The sequence below is a fragment of the Hemicordylus capensis genome, chromosome 1 (genome assembly GCF_027244095.1).
Source record: "Hemicordylus capensis ecotype Gifberg chromosome 1, rHemCap1.1.pri, whole genome shotgun sequence".
Taxonomy (NCBI): Eukaryota; Metazoa; Chordata; class Lepidosauria; order Squamata; family Cordylidae; genus Hemicordylus; species Hemicordylus capensis.
In genome coordinates this window covers 193,245,718-193,263,424 of record NC_069657.1, presented here as the reverse complement: position 1 = coordinate 193,263,424, position 17,707 = coordinate 193,245,718, and the positions used below count along the sequence as shown (strand labels likewise).

The following is a 17,707-nucleotide window of genomic DNA, read 5'->3' as shown; positions in this document are numbered from 1 at the left end:
AATAAGACTATCTGAGATAATGGTACCTTTTCTTTTGATGTTTTCTTCAACACCTGCAAGATTTAAAACCTCTGTGGAATAGCCCACTTCAGAGTCAGTTATACTGAGCAGTTCTGAATTTACAATGTGTCTTGCTAGACTCCCAAATGCATATTCATAGGCAGTGCTCTTTGTATGGCTTAATTCTGTTAAAGGATAGTACATCTCACCAATGGATGCTTCCTGCCTACAAATGTTCTGAGGCAAAAAAGCAGTTTTATAGTAATAGTTACTGTTGTTGTTGTTGTTGTTGTTGCTATTCAAAGTGCTATTTTTATTATTCTGCAATTCATCATCTTCATCAGTGTTAGTAACAGGTATAATGTCTGCAACATCCACATTATTATTTTTTCCATCTTTCTCCTTTTTAACACCCTGCACAGCCATGTTATCACTTTCTTTCACATTCTTTCCACTTTTCTCCTTTTTTTCTAATTCTTCAGCATTCATTTTTCCTTGCACCATTTTATTTCCCCCATTTTTTCCTTTCGTCCCAGCTTCACAAGTCTTAGTCGGGCTACTACCTGTAAGTTCCTCCCCTTTAGACACATGAGTGGCAAATGACTGGTCACTTGATTGCAAGTGAGTCATTTCATCTTTCCTTCCCTCCTCAGTCTCCCCAAGGTTGGCTAGCTGAGGCTCATTTCCGTCACCCAATGCATGGGTGCTGGTGGTCTCTTGTTCAGAAACCTCTGGGGGCCATTTTGGTTTATTTACTTTAACATCCTCCTCTATAGAAAATGATTTTTTTGGTATTTCAGTAGAAGGAGGCCACGTAATATTCAATTTGCCCCGCTCGGTGTTGTGTTTCAAATTCTCACCCAAAGTTTCACAATGCTCTTGCTGACTGTCAGGATTCAAAATCTGATCAATTGATTTATCCACCTTTGATATGGATGGATTAACTTCTTTAGCATGAACAAAACCAATGGGACCTTTTTGATCTTTGGAAATCCACAATTCTTTATGCTGCTTGTGTCCAAAGCCTTCATCATAATTTCCTTTGGATTTAAAAAGTTGCTTAAAATGAGGTTTACAGTATATTTTTCCATGGAGAGAAGCGTAATTTCCCAAGCTGCCAAAATCAAAGAGAAAATGTTTTATGGCATCTATCTATCCAAAATGCTCCAAGAATATTCCATTTTAGTTGACATTTTAAGTACCTATAAATAACAGTATCTATAAATAAAATCTTAACTCGCATCATATTAGAAAAGAAAGAAATGCATTGTATTTAACGTGCAATACCCAGCAAAATGTTCACTTGCAGATTTGCCTTCTAACCTACTTTTAAACTTGAAAACATTTTTTTCCCAACATTAAGAGACATTACTTTCCTCTGGGAGAAGATGGAGCTTGGTCACTGTGACAGAGTGTGGAGTGTGGAGTAGACGAAAAAGAGCTTCTCCTTGGTCATGTTAAGACAGGGGCAGATCTACTAGTGGACTACCGTGTTCAGAGGACATAGGTCACTGAGTGGGGGAGGTTGCCAACTGGGTTAGGGCTGGGGCAGCCAAGCACTGCCAGCACCTGCAGCTGCCTGCCTGCTTGCCTTTCGCCCTGTCGCTACTGGCAGCAAAGAGCCGGTGTGCCTCTCTCCCCATTGTTGGCAGTGGCAAAGAGCCAGCATGCGGGCTCTTGGCCACTGGTGGTGATAGGAAGAGAGGCGCACTGGCCTTTTGCCATCCCCAGTGATGACAGAGGGAGAGGCCAGCAGGCAAGTGGCTGAGGCGAGAGGGAGGCAGGCGAAGGCCAGCGGCAGCAGTGGTGGGGGAGTGGCCAAACAATCTTGCTGCAGGCCACCGCCCACTAGTGGGTTAAGGCAAAAGAAGCTGAAGATAGATTTGTCAATATTTTGGTGTAATCTGGGTGCAAGATCATCAAAGCTGGGAGACTTGTTCCAGTGCAAGAGTGAAACAGATACTTACCATTCCCCATCAGAATCAACAGGAATTAAATTTCATTCTCATTTGTTTCATTCTCATTTGTAACAGGATACACAAAATGCAGAACCTACTTGCCAAGTCAATAACCACCATGTCTATGACATCTGAACCTGCACCAAAGCAGTGACCTGAGGTTCATTCAGGGCCTCAAACCATCATGTGTAACCAAGATTTGAAGCTGATTGCCAAACTAAGTGCTGCTTCCACTGAGTGTGCTTTCTCGATGAACCTCTGGTTCATTCCAGCTGAACCTGCCCCATTTGCCATTGGGAGCAAAGGCTGTGAGGTAGCTGATGCAGGAAAAGCTTGCCAATTGAAGGGCAGCACAAGGCAGGCTGGGATAGCATCCAGGGCTTTGCTGGGAGGCCCTGCCAGAGGGCGTAACTCTGGCTCAGCTCAGCTACTTCCAACAAACCAAGATATGTGATCACCTGCAGCACCAACTTCAGGTGCCTTCCATTTCTTGAGCTGGAGGAACCTCGGGTGAACCCAGCCGTAGTTTGTCAACCCAGCCATAGGACGCATTAGCATGAAATGTGGAACTGTGGGTCCCCCCCTCCTAGAGACGTGCATGGAACTGGCAGTTCCACCGGTTCGATGGCGGGGGTTGTCTAAGAGCGGGGGAGGGTCACTTACTCCTCCCGCCACTTTCCCGCCGGCGGTGTCCATTCCTTTCAAAGCCTATCAGAGTGGCAGCATACCTCCCTGCCGCCCCGTTGTCTGGATATGACCAGAAGTCTCCAATGTGCCTGCACGTGCCGGCATGGGGGGAAAGCAGCGGGAGGGGTAAGTGCACACTCCCCCCACTCTTAAAGCAGCACCCCCTGCCACCTTATCATCCCCCGTGCAGTTCCGTGCACATCCCTACCCCTACCCCCACTCTCCCATATGAATTCAGCGCCAATCAGGAATGATGAGTGACCCATGCTTCCTCTTTCCCAACACTTTTGTGCTAACATGCAAAGGGAAGAGATGTTCTTGCATCTGACAGCAGCATAGCTCCCCACAGGGCTAGTGCTCTGCTCTTTCTTTCACACATTGCCCCTGAAATATGGAAAGAAAAGGCATTATCCATTTCTACTTTCCACATAAACATACAAAAGTGTCCTTCCAATGTCATTGGAAAAAATGGAATTTAAAAGAATGGAAGAGAAAGTGCAGTCTGATATTTTCCAACTTAATATTCTTGCAAGTTGTCTCTAGGTTTGACAGTTCTACCAGGACTGGAGAAGGAGGAGATACAAACTTTAATTCACAACCTGAGATCTAAAATCTCCCCACTCTTTCCTCCCTCAGTCAAGATGTATCTTCCACCTGCTCTCTCGCTCTCTCTCTGACAGACATACACAAATAAAGCATATGCAAGATTTTCTTCCATGTTCTATTTCAGGCACTTCTATTATTTCATTGAAGAGCAGGGTATATTTACTGCCCATGATATCTTAATCTGCAAACATAGCTAATGGCAAATACTTTTCAACAGACAAAATCAGCTCAGTAATTCTTGCCACTCTAATGCTAGCTGGAGGATTTATATCACAATTTGCATCAAATCATGGCAAAGGGCAGGCTCCAGACTAATTACTCATGATTAAGCACCACTGAAATAAATGAGACATGACTAACTTAAATCCCATTAATTTCAATGGGATTTAGTCATGACTAACTCTGTCTGGATCCTGCTCAGTGTTTTAAATATATGGAGAAGCAATATATGTCTCTTTTAGATGAAGATGTCCAGACAGAGAGAGTGCAAGTGATCTGTCAAATGGTCAGTTCAGTGATGCAGTTCAGCATGAAATCCACATCTGTTGACTTTTGAACTAATACTTTGGATATCACTCATACAAAAATGGATGCCAGCTATGACAGTATTTGCATGTCAGAGCTTTAATTGCTTGCTTCATCTTACCTTAATTTACTGCCACAATGGTGACACCGAAAACATGATTTATGAAAGGTCTGCTTGTCGGCAACCAGGCACTCCATTGGATAAACTCTCTTTTGACAAAGTAGGCATGTTTCCTTTCCCTGAAGTTGCAGTTTCTAGAAATAAATGAGACAGGGTTTCAGTACTATATGTTGTTATTCATTTTCCCCCTTCATGCATGCCATGCACAAAATGCTTCATCTTCATAAGAAAAGGTGAAATAGCTCACAAATAATTAACACCTCAGTCTCCAGTTTAAAGGGTCAAATAAAATGTACCGTACAATTAAGCCTATATCCCATTTTTTTGGAGACTAAAGTCATCTATTTATTCTGAAGAAACAGACTATCATCATTATACTTAATTCTCTTAGCCAGCCACCAGTCATGCATGTAGCGCAAGGCTATGCGTGCCAGCGAGGGAGGCGCCTGATTGGCTGGGCACTGGGTGGCCTCTGTGAAGCTAATGGCGGCAAGGAGAGGCAGGCGAGGCGGCAGCCAGGTTGGGGAGGCGGTGGCGCAGAGGCAGGCAAAGTGGTGGCCACGTTGGGGAGGCAGTGGCGGGCCCGGCCATGGTAGGGAAGTGGAGGTGGTGGTCCGGCTGCGGCGAGGAGAGGCAGGTGAGGTGGCTGTGGCAGGCCTGGCCGCGGCGGCAGGCCCGGCTGCAGTGGGGAGGTGGCAGCAGTGAGGAGGCAGTGGCAGGCCCAGCCACCAAGGTGAGGAGGCGGCTAGACCGCCAGGCCAGAAACCACATCAAAGACGCCCGGGGGAAGAGGGCGCAGATGGTCTGCTTGTTTAATATTTTGAATTGGGAGAGGGTAAAGTGTTGTGCACTGCCTTCTTAAGAGAGATGCCCAGAAGACCTCAGGATGAGGCAGGCCATGTGAGGATTTGGAGGAAACAGTATGAGTGACTAAACCTGTATGATATTCTCCGCAAGAGTGTGAACCGTCCTAGACCCTGATGGATTAGTAACCAGAAACAGTCCTCAGATAAGTAGCACTTGTTATTTTACCAATCTAAGTTTTGCTGCCCTGGGTCTTTCCAGTGAGTTGCAAGCAGGACGTAGTTGAAGTCCAGTGTGTACAACTGTTCTCACATATTTCATAGAAAGAAAAAACATAATTGACTCCTGCTTCCCACTGTAACATGTAAAGCAGGACCTGGCTCAGTTACCTGCATATTTCTGCATTTATAGCACATCCACTCATCTTCCCGTGGGAAAGAAGATGCACATCTTCTCCTGTGCACACATTACAGTGGAAATACCCATGCTTCCTTTTTCACTATGTTAGGGATTTTATACTTGTAGAAGGACATACATTTTTAAAGGGCTGAATCAACAGTGTTGATCAATAATAAAGACCTTTTATGTTATTTACTTTGGTGAATCAGACCTGCCTTCCACAGACAGTGTTGATGTCTATAGCAGTGTTGATCCTTTGTGTGGGTGACTGGATATAGTTTATAATTTAATGTGCACCATCCTTATTAAAGTACCAAACAGTTTGTTACTACTTTATCAATAATACATCTGTGTGGCACTTCATCAGGGACTCCAAAAGGTTGCATATATTTTAAGTCACTGTTGCTTCTTTCTCCATAAGCACTACTCTCTCCATAAGCACTACTCTCTCCCCCCCAATTCTTCTGGTTCCTGTGCTATACCAACCTAGCCTACCCACACACACAGAGGCAATTCGCACGATCGCACAAAAGCGGGCTAAGGGAGCCTAGCCTGCTTTTGGGTGATTGTGTGCTGTAATGGGAGCTTCACAGCTCCCGGCAGCTAACTGCTCTAAATACCCCTCCCCTAAGACAAGGTTAATGGAGCAAGCACTCTGTTAACCTCCTCTTTTTGCTTGCGTGTTGCTGCGGCGTGCGGCAACACATGAGTAGACCCCTGACCAGGAGGCAGCAAGCAGCCTCCTGAGCTTGGGGGTCTCTCCAGAATGCTCCGCACATCCTGGAACTTCCGGAGGCCACATGGCCCCCGATCCCTGCAGCCCCCACCAGCTCCGTCATGGAGCCAGCAGTCATGTGGGCAGCCGATCCGGCCACCCAGGGCTGCCGGCTTGATTGTCTGCGAGGAGAGCGGGCTAAGCCCGCTCTCCCCACAAACCCCCTTTTGGCACTTCTCACTGATCGTGAGATTCACCTCACAATCTTCAGTGTGGGATATTGGCACAGTTATTTTAAGGCAGACTCCCAGAGACTTTTAAGCAAGGGAAAGCTCAGGTCAAATAACTAGAGGATCTAGGATTAGCATAAGCCTGGCTGAGTGTGTGGTGTTAATGGCTTTATTCTACAGAATAAGGCATGCCAAGAAGCCTCTGCCTCAAGCACAGGTGCCCCTAGGTAATTTTGGAGCCTGGACCTGAAGACCTTTGGAGGCCCCCCCCCCCCGAAAATTAAGCATCAACATGCTCGGCTGGGCGACCACACTACCTGGGACAGACTAAAGAGAATTTGGGGGCCCTCAGGGGCTGTGGAGGCCCTGGACTTCAGCCTGGAAGTCCAGAGGTAAGAGCGCCTCTGGCCTCGAGATCCTGTGGACTGCTGCCATGATCCACTATCTCCTCTTCCCAGATCTCATGGTTCCAGTGTATAGAAGAAGATGGCAGAGGCAGAGGGACTGAGCCTAACGTTGGGTGTCAGTTGCGTTTGCATTATCTTGGAACAGCTGAAATACAGTTTGACTCCTTCTCTTCTTCATATGGCTGTGCCATTTATTTTTTAAGATGCAAAATACATAATTCGTGTGCTTTGATATATTTCAGACAACATGGTAAAATATAAGCAAACTGAAAGAAAGGAATTGGATAAAGAAGGGAAGGAAGACATTGTTTTGGTTTCAGGGTTACACTTTAGCAAAGGAATCAGAAATCCAGACACTGATGCCCAATTCAGGCATTCAGTAGCTGTGTACAGTGTATACAGTTATAATGCTGACTGAAAACCCTCTCACACCAACGCACAAAGGAGCCTCACCCTCAGCACCAGCCACAAGGATAGCATTTTTCTGCAGACACAAATGCTGTACCCAAAGATTAGGTCTGTGGGAACCTTAGCATTCCCATTCATGGGGAAGAGCTCTCCCTGGGTTCAGTGCGGTTTATGGGGGTAGGGGGAGAGGGCCGGGCCACATAGTGCCATGGTATGGGGAGAGTGAGGCTTTCAGTCCGCATTGGAACTTGATTGCTGCTGAATGCCCGAATAGAGCTGATCTCTTCTGTTATACCCGTAACTTCCTTTGTCTTTTTCCTGATATCCTTACTGCCCTTCATATCTCTAGTCTCTTGCTATTGCAAATTGAATATCTGCAATAGTGCAAACAAAAAATTTGCATCATTTCATTGTGTATTTTCAGTCCTGTGCACAAAACATCATTTACCACGGTGTGTCAAAGGGGAATAATATTTGAGAATATATCATTGCTCACCTCTCAAAGAAGACCTTCACACTCATGCAAAATATTAGAAGACCTCTTTCCTTTAGCTTGGTATTGTGAAGCTGCAATTCTTATTATGCATACTTCTTGGGAGTAAGTTCCACTGAAGATAGGGGAATTATTTCAAAGATTGTGTGGTGCATCTCTTTAAAGACCTACACTTTGTTCTGAATTATCTTATCCAAAACAAAATGGGCTTGCATTAACATTCCTCTATAGCAGGGATTCTCAACGTTGGGTCCCCAGATGTTATTGGACTTCAACTCCCATAATTCCCAGCCCCAGTGGCCTTTGGTTGGGGATTATGGGAGATGAAGTCCAATAACATCTGGGGACCCTACGTTGAGAATCCCTGCTCTATAGGACATATTGAAATGAATGGGAACTGCACAAAGTCACACTATTTTATATACCATGCAAACCTGAAGACTTTGATTTACATTGCTACCTTTTAAAACTGAGGAAAACCCTAAATGCATTCTGTGAGGTGTTGGGCTTTTTAAATTGTACTTATTTATTTATTTTTATTTTTAATGCTTAGGAAAATGTCTTCACTAGTAGAATTCAAATATAAGATTTACCTTTTGTCAAGCAAAACCTCAGAATTGGTTAGTCACACGCTCAGCACATATATTAAGGCACATGCCTTTGGAAAGGGAGGAAAGAATAAATATTTCTGAGAGAGAAAAGAAGGTGGGAGGAAAGCACAAGTGAAGAAATGTTAGTTTGAGTTAGGTCACTTCACTCTTCCAATTACATGTTAATTGCACCATGAGTTTTATTATAATCTTTAAAGCGGTCAAACCCTTTTCACACCTAGCATGCTTATTTACCACTAATAAATTCTGCTTCCTCGTGAAAGCTACTTCTCACTTCTGCTTCTGCTGCATCTGAGACAGTGTAGCCCAAGCTTTTAAATACCCTTTCACTTTCTTGCCACGTCTTCTGGAAATTCCTTAGCAGTTCTTCAGGCGAATCAGCCGCAGAAATATCCAAAATGTGCCCTGAGATCACATCTTCGTATGTTGGAGGTGCACGTTTGAAGCCCAAACCTGACTGCATCCCATCTGCACTTCGTGATGCAGAGGTGGCAGTTCTTGATTCAACCACAGTGCTCTCAAATGTGTCCATGCCAGAAGAGCACTCCCTGTGGGACTTGGCATCAAAGCACACCATGGGTTCAAAGGAGTGCTCTTTAACCACACATTGCTTTTGCCTGTTTGGTTTATTTTCCTTTGGTTCTCTTTGTCGCTTGCCTGGAAATGTTTGGAAACTGTCTTTTTGCATCTCACTCACTTGAGAAGTTTGGCCAATTTTCTCCTTTCTAAGCCTGCCCCTTTCTTCCTTTATTTTGCCACTGATTATACCATTTTCAACAATCTTTTCCTTGGATTTCACCTCAGCTAATGGCTTATCATCCAATGTTCCTAACAATATATCTATTCTATCCTCACTCTTATTGCTCAAGATTTCGGGTACATCTGGCTCCTTCCTTACGTGAATCAGCTGCTCAGATGCTTCAAACCTATGCATAAGCTCTTTGGGAAGAGCCTTAGGAGCTTCAAACTTTGCAGTAATGGAAACAGAATCTACATTTTGTCCATGTGGCCCTAAGCCTTCTGGAATGTTTCCTTTCTTTTTGTAGATGGATGTCTTGTTTGTTTCGGATTCTTCGTGCGTTTCTTTAATTTTCTTCACTGTACCAGCAGTTATTTGTGATTCATTTACAGGTAAAATATTTGAAGATGAAACATCAGATTGCCGTGTCTCAATCTTGATTTGTCGACGGAGTGTTGCAGGAGATTTAACAATCTCTGACCGTTTTTCCATAAGAGGAACTGGGCATATGGATCTATTTTGTGTTGCTCCTTGGGAGAGTTTTACAGTGGTATCTTTAAGTTTGGCAAGTTGCTCAGAACGACTTCTTGGTGGAGAAGGAGAGAGGGAGGCAGCTGACTGTTGAATCTTAGATGTTGGTGTGGCAGATCTGGGAGGTGGTGATGGTGGAATTGGAGTACTTTCCCTTTGGACAGGAGACATGACTTCCCAGAGAGGAGATTCAATACGTCTAGATTCAATAGTAATGTAAGTAGGTGAGGGTGCTCGCATCCTTAGCGACGGTGAAGAAGTTCCAATTTCTGAGAATCTGTGTGCACTGACTTGCTGTTTTATTTCCTGATGTGCCATTGTGTTTTTGATAACCTCTTTAGTTCTTTGTGACTCTTTCCTTGTAGACCCAATGCTTACTTTAGCTATTTTCTGTGATGCTCCGCTAACACTAAGACAGTCTTTGCTAGTTTTCAGGGGTTTTGTGGAAATCATGGCTGTTTGGATTGCAACTTCACATGATTCAAGCATTTTGGCAGCTTGATGTTTAATAGCTGATAGCTCTTCTTTCATCTTTTGAACATTATTCTCTTGAACAATATAAGTTAAGCTTTGTTTCCTTTCTTGTTCTACAAGCCACTCTGGAATAATATTTAAGAATGACTGAAAGGATTTGATTCCATTCTTACTGGGTTCCATTTCCAACTCCTTCACTCTGGACAAAACCTCCTGTACCTCCTCACGTTTCCTCAAGAACTGTAATATATCTACTGAGCTTTTCTCATTACTCTGTGGCAATCCTCGTAGTGAACTGGGCAATAAGGATTTTTTTGTTGGCTCTGCTGTCTTAGGAAGGCTCACACTCTCCTTGGCACAGTCCCTTTCTTGTATACTACTGTTTTTCTGGGACAATTTTTTATTCTGAACTTTTGTTTCTGAAGTAAAACTTTTCTTTTGTTCAGAAGTCAAAGTCTGTGAGTCCTGATGTATATCAATTATTTTTTGCTTGACCATTTTATCTGATTTACTGCTAACCTCTTGTTTTCTTTGAAGTATTACTTTTTCTTCTTTAGGACCAGTGATTACCTGGCTCTGCTTTCCTTCTACAGCTAGTGAGACTCTTTCTTGTTTAATTTCTTCTTTCCCTGTGTCTTTCCTTTGAACTAAGCTTTGTTTTAGTTCATTGGATTCCTTGCCTCTTCCTTCTTGCCTGCCTTCGGTGAATTTTACAAGTGTTTTTTCCCTCTGCATCTTCTCATCAACATGCGCCTGGCTATTTGCCTTTGCAGTGCTTTGATTTTTCTGAACAGAACTGCTTATATTTTCTTTCTGTTTCTCTTGCATTTGCTGCTTGATGACATTTTGAATGCTAGTTCTCTCTTGTTTTTTGTGTATTACAGAATCCCTCTGGGTATCATGTATGTGTTGATCTAAGGTGGGAAGCTTGATGGTTCTAACTTTGAAAGCAGGGGACATAGTTTTATTTTTGGACAGATGCATGTGCTCTTCATTCTTGCATTGCTCTGTCTTATGTCTAGTATGTGCTTCTTGGATCTGTACATTCTGAGAAGATGCATATTCTTTTGTAAAATTTTGTGACTCGTGCAGTGCCTTTCTCCTACTGTGCTCTTCTGTTGAGGCTTTCAGAATGTTCTGAGACTGTTCAGCTGGTGCTGCCATGCTATGTGTCATAGGTTGCAGCTCTTCAGCCTGCAATCCTACAATCTGCAGCTTTGCCTGACAGTCAGACTCAGTGGAGATAATCTTTTCTGGAGCTGCAGAGGTCAATGGACCTTGCAGAGGGGTTTGATACTGTTCATCTGGTTTTGGAACTAGCAGGTCATTTTCTGATTCTGTCTGATTCGAGCCTCCCTGATTGTCACTGTTTCCTCTCATAACCAGGTGACAAACATCTTTGGCTTCCTTTTGCTCCATCTGCTCCCTTTGCTGCCTATATTTTTCTTCTGCGATCATTAACGGAGTTTTAAATTTCCGCATGTAAGGCTTAGGCTTCATTTGTGTTGCCTCAGCTGGAAGAGAAGGAGATCTCACAAGTGGAACTGCCCTTATTTTCTTGATTGGTGCTGTGTCCATCTTGATCACTTCTGTCACCGAGGAAGGCCTTCTAATCTCTTCATGTCTTGTAGAGACCCTTTCTTCTTTCTGCTCATCGCTAACAGTATTCCTCTTCATTGTGCTTTCTGTGCCTTTTTCCATTGTTTTTGCAATATCACTTTCTTTGTGCATCTGAACAATGCTTGCTTGAATCTTTGGAGGCATTTTAGGCTGGCTGGCTTCTAACTCTTTTGAAAGTTCTATCTGAGGATGTTTCTTGATGGATGGGACCCTACCAGGTTTCACACTGCCATGAAGCTGAATGGATTGTTGTAATGTTTTGTCTAGATATTTGAGGAAATGTTCTTTCTTTTGCTTTGGCTGAGGAATAGTAGAGGGTTGAGGAAGTGGTGGTTGAGGCAAGGTATACACCAATTCACTTTCAGATTTGTCTTCTGTTAAGGGTGGTGGAGGAAAATAATTGTAGTCAGTTTTAGCCTGTCCTGTTGCTGGTGGAGGTAAATGAAAACTTTGTCTGTCAGAATCCATCATTAAATGAGTAAGAGGAGGAGGTGGTGGCAAAGGCAAGTCAGCTTCAGATGAAGTAACTGAAGGTGGAGGTGAAGGAGGTGGAGGTGGGGGCGGAGAATCGATTTCTGATCTGTCTGGGCTCTTAGGGTCCTTGTTTGGGTTCAGAGGATTGCTCATCGGAGCTCTGAAGTCTGACTGAGCAGCTTCTACTTTAGCCTTTCCTCTAAACCTCAGCATGGATTTTTCATTTTTCTGGATAACATTACACTTCTGCTTCCTTTCAGCTTCTTTAAATTGGCTGTGCATTTCCTGTATGGCTGTGACTTTTTGATTGGTTTTTATATTTTGTTCTGATGCCATGGAAACCGCAGCTTGGCTTGCCTTAACATTATTTCTCTTCTCTTTCAAAACCTCCTTTGAATGCTGAGATTGTTTTCTATCTTGCTGCACCTCTTGCTTTTGAAAATGACCAGTCACCTTGGAAATCATGCCCATTGACATATGGACCATTTGCTCTTCACCTCTGTGACTGGAGCTGTGATCGTATGTTGACAATTTGGATTTTTCTCTTATCACTTCTTGGTTGTTCATGTCAAAACGTTCTTTATCTTTACATTCATGAACTACATTCTGTTGCTTTCCAGCTGTTTGTTTTGAGGACTGTGCCATACTGGATAAATGGTCTTTCTGCAGCATTCTGCTTGACTCTGACTTCTCTGTCCTTTCACTCTTTTGAACATTCCTACAAGAAGCTGATTGATCTGTCACATATTGATCAGTACAACTCTTCACTTCTTTCTTTGCAATGTTCTGGACTTTGACTTTATTCATAGACTTATCTGCTTTTTCAATGACCTTGTGTTGGGCATTAGATAAGCACTTCACATTTTTCTTATCTGCATCATGTGCCTTTGTGCTCTGTTTCTGATCTAAATGAATTGCTCTGGTACCCTCACTGAAGAAACTCTTGTTTTCAAATTTCATTCCTTCATGATGTTCCTGATGAGATGTGGTATTATTTTGTACACTTTCAGTTACATTCATTTGGTTCTTGACAACCTTTTCTGACGGCTCATACGGCACCTCAGTAGTTCTTTTCATGGCTCCACCGGTGCCTGCTTGGTATTGTATTGTTTTCCTTTCTGCTGAGGCTTCAAATAAGTTCTCTACAGATGACTGAATATCTTTGACTACTACTTTTTTGTCTACTCCCTGGAAAGATTGCTGGGCTGCTTTTAAAGACCTTAGTGTGGATTCAAGGTCACCACAGACAACCTCTTCTCTGAATACTTCATTTTGTTTGTGCATTGTTTTCTCCAGAGATTCAATAGCCTGTTTAATATCACCAGGAATGACATCAGGTTTTTCTGTCTCTTTTAGTCGATAAGCTGATTCTTTAAGAGACTTCAAAATTGCGAGGATGTCAGCTTTTATAATTTCTTCCTTCTCTGTAACAGTTGTTTGATTTATGGCCTGGCTGAGGGAATTTAAAGCTGCCTTCAAATCACCTTTTATAATTTCTTCTTTGCATACATGACAAGATGCATTTTCTGGCTCAGTCATAAAGATTTTAACTGCATTACACACATCTCCAGGGATGATGTCAGTTTCATTAACTGTACGTTGAATCTGAGACTTCTTTTTCTTAAGTAACAGCTTTGTGCCTTCAACGTCACCACCAATTATCTCCTCCTCCTCCTCCTCCTCCTCCACCTCCTCTTCCTGATTTCTCCTTGCAAATGTATCATTTGTCCCTGTCTGGAGTCGTTTCAGATAATCCAGAGCTCCAGCTTCTATGCATGTTGTGAAAAACTGAACATTGCCCCTCTCGGAATCATCTATTTTAGCTCTTTCTGAGATTTCATTATTCATTACAGAAGCCAGAAGGCTGTGAATCGTACGCTTCACATCTCCACCTATCACTTCATCTTGCTGGGTTTTATTGCTATCCCCTTTGTGAAAGAGAGAATAGATTGTCATGTTAATATCGCCTCTCTCATTTTCCTGAATTAAAATTCCACGTTTTACAGAGCTGTCCTTACTAAACAGATTTTTTATAGCTTGCTGTATATCACCTCTTACTACCTCTTCTTTTTCAATGTGAACATCTGTTGATCTGTTCAGCAGCTGTTCTTTGGTCAAATTCACATTGCCCTTTTCATCTTCATTTACTTTAGTTTCCCGTTCAACAGTGCTTTGTTTAGACAGCAAGTTCAACATGATGTTGGCTAGATCTCCTCTAATAATCTCTTCCTTCTGTATTTCAGGAGCCTCCTGATTCATCAGTTTATATTTTGCCATTCGGACATCTCCAATTTCATCTGCTTCTAAGATAATTCCATGAGATTCTACAACTTTGTGAGAGTAAAGTTCTCTCAAAGTTTCTTTCACACTTTTGCCTATGATTTCTTCCTTTTCGACCTTTCTTTCATTGAATTCATGGAAAGGTGTGGTCTCAAAAAGCCAGGTTGTAGTCTTTACATCTGCCTGTGGTATTTCTTCCTTCTCTGTTTTTGTATCGCTTTCATCAGTTTCTTTAATGGAGTCTAAAGGCTGGTTTTCAAAAAGCCACACTGCATGTTCCACATCACCTTCTTGCAGATCTTCCTTTGTCACAGTCTTGATGTCTTTATACTCTGACCCTTCTCCTCTAATCTCATCTATAGTATGTGTTTCAAATAACCAAGTAGATGTCTTAACATTGCCTTGCTGTATTTCACTAACACTCACTGTCCTTATATACTTGCTTCCTTGGGGCTCTTCTGATTCAAATAATTTCTTGTTGGCCTTCACATCACCACCCTGAACATTATCAACTGTGGGTACAATGAATTTTTCCTCATCTGAAATTGTATCCAATGGTTGTGTTTCAAATCTGTATCTGACAGAACTAACATCTCCTTTCTGAATATCCTCCTGGGTGACAGATTTTATAACATACACACTATCTGATTTGTTTATTGATCCTAAGGGCTTTGTTTCAAACAGCCATCGGGTCCCATGTACATCTCCATGAATCACCTCTTCCTTCTTAACGGTAGTCACCTCATGATAATATCCTTCTTTGTCTTGAATTGCATAAAGTGGCTGGGTCTCAAAGAGCATCCTGTAACTTTTCACATCTCCCCTTGTTATTTCTTCTTCACTAATGGTTTTCTTGGTGCTTAAATCTTCTACAGAAGATTCCTCTTTAATCTGGTCCAAAGAACGTGTTTCAAAAATAAAACAACCTTTCCTCACATTTCCACCCTGTATGTCTGTAACAGTTTTAACTGCAGCCCTATCCCCTTGTTGCTCTGTTATTTCATCGATAGACTGATTCTCAAAAAGCCAACAGCAACGCAAAACATCCCCTTTATGAATGTCTTCACTGTGTATGGTTTTAATTTTGTTCACAACTTCCTCAGACTCTGACCTGAAATTTATTGAATCTAATGACTGGTTTTCAAACTTATACTTCATGGTGGAAACATCTCCAGGCTGGATATCAATTTCCACAACTCGCTTGATCTCCTTGCCTTCTTCTCCTTGTATATTTTCTAGATTTTCAGTTTCAAAAAGGAAACATGCTGTCCGGACATCACTACCCTGGATATCCTCCTGTTCAACTGTGTGGAGTTTTATGGCTGTCTCTGATTCTTCCCCTATTGCATCAAGAGGCTGAGTTTCAAAGAGCCAGGTACATGTTTTCACATCTCCTCTACGTATCTCTTCACTATCTGTCATGGCCTCTTCTTTGTCATACAGAGACTCCATTGGCTGTGTTTCAAATAGCCACCGACACATTTTTACATCTCCCTTGAAAATATCAGTTGTTTCAGTTTGTTCCTTGCTTTCTTCATCTTCCACATTACTAAAATATTTAATAGAGTCAAGAGGCTGAGTTTCAAAGAGCCATTTAGCTGTTTTCACATCACCTGACTGTACTTCTTGTGAAGATATCCCTTTGATGATCTCAATTTTCTCAATGCTTTCATCAAACTGGTCAATGGGTCTCGTCTCAAACAGCCACCTGCAGTTCCTGACATCCCCTCTTAAAACCTCTTCTTGTCTAATTGTTTTAACTTCATGATATTTCCCAAGGCTATCCTGAATGGCATATAATGGAGTTGTTTCAAAAACAGCTTGATTTAATTTTACTGCACCTCTTGTTACACCTTCAACATGGATTTTATGTGAATCATCACATTGACTTAGCTGGCATGTTTCAAATACATGTTTGCAGCTGCTTACATCTCCCTTGTCAATTTCCTCAAGTTTCACAGTTCTTATGAATTCTTTCCTTTCCTCTCTAATCTGTTCAAGAGGCTTAGTCTCAAAAATCCATTTCTGATGCCTCACATCCCCTTTTTCTTCCTCAGTGGCAGTCATTTTTTGAAGCTTCCCAATGTCTGGGCTGTCTTTGAGCATGTCCATGGGCAATGTTTCAAATAAGTGTTTAGTGGTATTTACATCTCCTCCTATTATTTCTTCTGTGGCTACAGGATTTGTATCTTCACTTTCTTTTAGGGTATCAAGAGGCTGAGTTTCAAAAAGCCAACATTTTCTGCAGACATCAGTGCCTAGAATGACTTCTTTTTCCACAACGGATTCTTCAGACTCTTCTTTAATAGTGTCTAAAGGTTGTGTTTCAAACAACCATTTTGCCCTGCCCACTTCACCTTTAACACTTTCTTCCATGGATATTCCACAGACAACTTTGATTTCCAGAGAATCTTTGTTGATCATGTCTAAAGGCTGTGTTTCAAACATCCAGCGTACTGTTCTGACATCTCCTCTCTCAAGGTCTTCTCTGTGGACTGTTTTTATCTCTAGCATTTGGCCTGAATTATTTCTAATAACATACATTGGGAGAGTTTCGAAGTGCCTTATGCTTCTCTTCACATCACCTTTAATCTCCTTTATTTCAGATCTGAGCTGCAGCAACTTAGCTTCATCCACTGAGTAGAGCTGTCCGAGACTATCCAGCTGCTGTGTTTCAAACATATACCTTACTGTTTTGACATCTCCACCAGTGATTTCCCTAATGGAGGTTTCATCAGATTCTTCTTCTTTCTCATGGTGAATTTTATTCATTGAATCTAATGGCTGAGTTTCAAACATCCAAGTGGCTGTGCGGACATCTCCGCGAGCCAGTTCAGGAATTTTGTCTGTACTTTCTGGATTGTCTGAAGAATGTGCACCCAGCGCATCTATGGGTTGTGTTTCAAACATCCAGGTAGTGTACTTTACATCTCCACCTGCAATGATTTCTTGATCTGCAATGCTTTTAACATTGTTTGGATCTGGGGATTCATCTTTGATGGAATCCAAAGGCTGATTCTCAAAGATCCACCGCATAGATTGAACCTCTCCCTTTAAGATTTCATCCCATTCCAAATATTCTCTTTCAGGGCTCATGCACTTTTGAGGGCTACTTCCTGTGTTTTCAAAGACATATTTAGCTTGACGTACATCTCCTGCTACTGAATTAGTTATTTCAACGTCACTAGAGACTATCTCAGAAATGTCATTGAAGTAATCTTTTTCTAAATTCTTTCTCAGTTCTGGGTGAATGTGTTTGTATAAACGCTTCAATTCATAGATATTTCTTTGCTTGGAATACAAATCTTTGGGAAGAGCATGTTTTGATGGAGAGGGAGAGGATTCAGGGGACTGGGAAAACTCTGTACTTTCAGATGTAGCCTGTAGTAAGTCTGGAGATGGTGGGGGAGGAAATTCCTCTGTACTCCCATACTTAGAAGAGTTGCTGTAGGCTGCAGTTGAAGCAGCAGATGCGTACTCTGTTCTCCTCTCCATATACATTTCTTGTTGTCTACTTGTAGAAACAGCTTCAGTGGAAGGGGCACAGGGTGCAGAAGGCCAGACCATTTCTTGATACTCATGTTCAATCTTTAAGGGATAAAATCAGTATTTTAAAAAACCTATT

The 17,707-nt window shown here is 42.3% G+C and overlaps 1 protein-coding gene across 9 annotated transcripts in view; it reads right to left on the bottom strand.

The window, feature by feature from the left end:
- Positions 1–976: 976 nt before the first annotated feature.
- The window catches only part of XIRP2 (xin actin binding repeat containing 2), a 219,291-nt gene continuing 202,560 nt past the window's right edge, over positions 977–17,707 (bottom strand). For all 9 annotated transcript variants that reach the window (XM_053264596.1, XM_053264616.1, XM_053264603.1 and 6 more), the window contains 3 exons: positions 8,199–17,670; positions 3,898–4,031; positions 977–1,114 (listed from right to left, as the gene is read on the bottom strand). In XM_053264596.1, the coding sequence (XP_053120571.1) occupies positions 3,937–4,031; positions 8,199–17,670 (9,567 nt within the window). In that variant the 3' untranslated portion in view covers positions 977–1,114; positions 3,898–3,936. The remainder of the gene's footprint in view (positions 1,115–3,897; positions 4,032–8,198; positions 17,671–17,707) is intronic.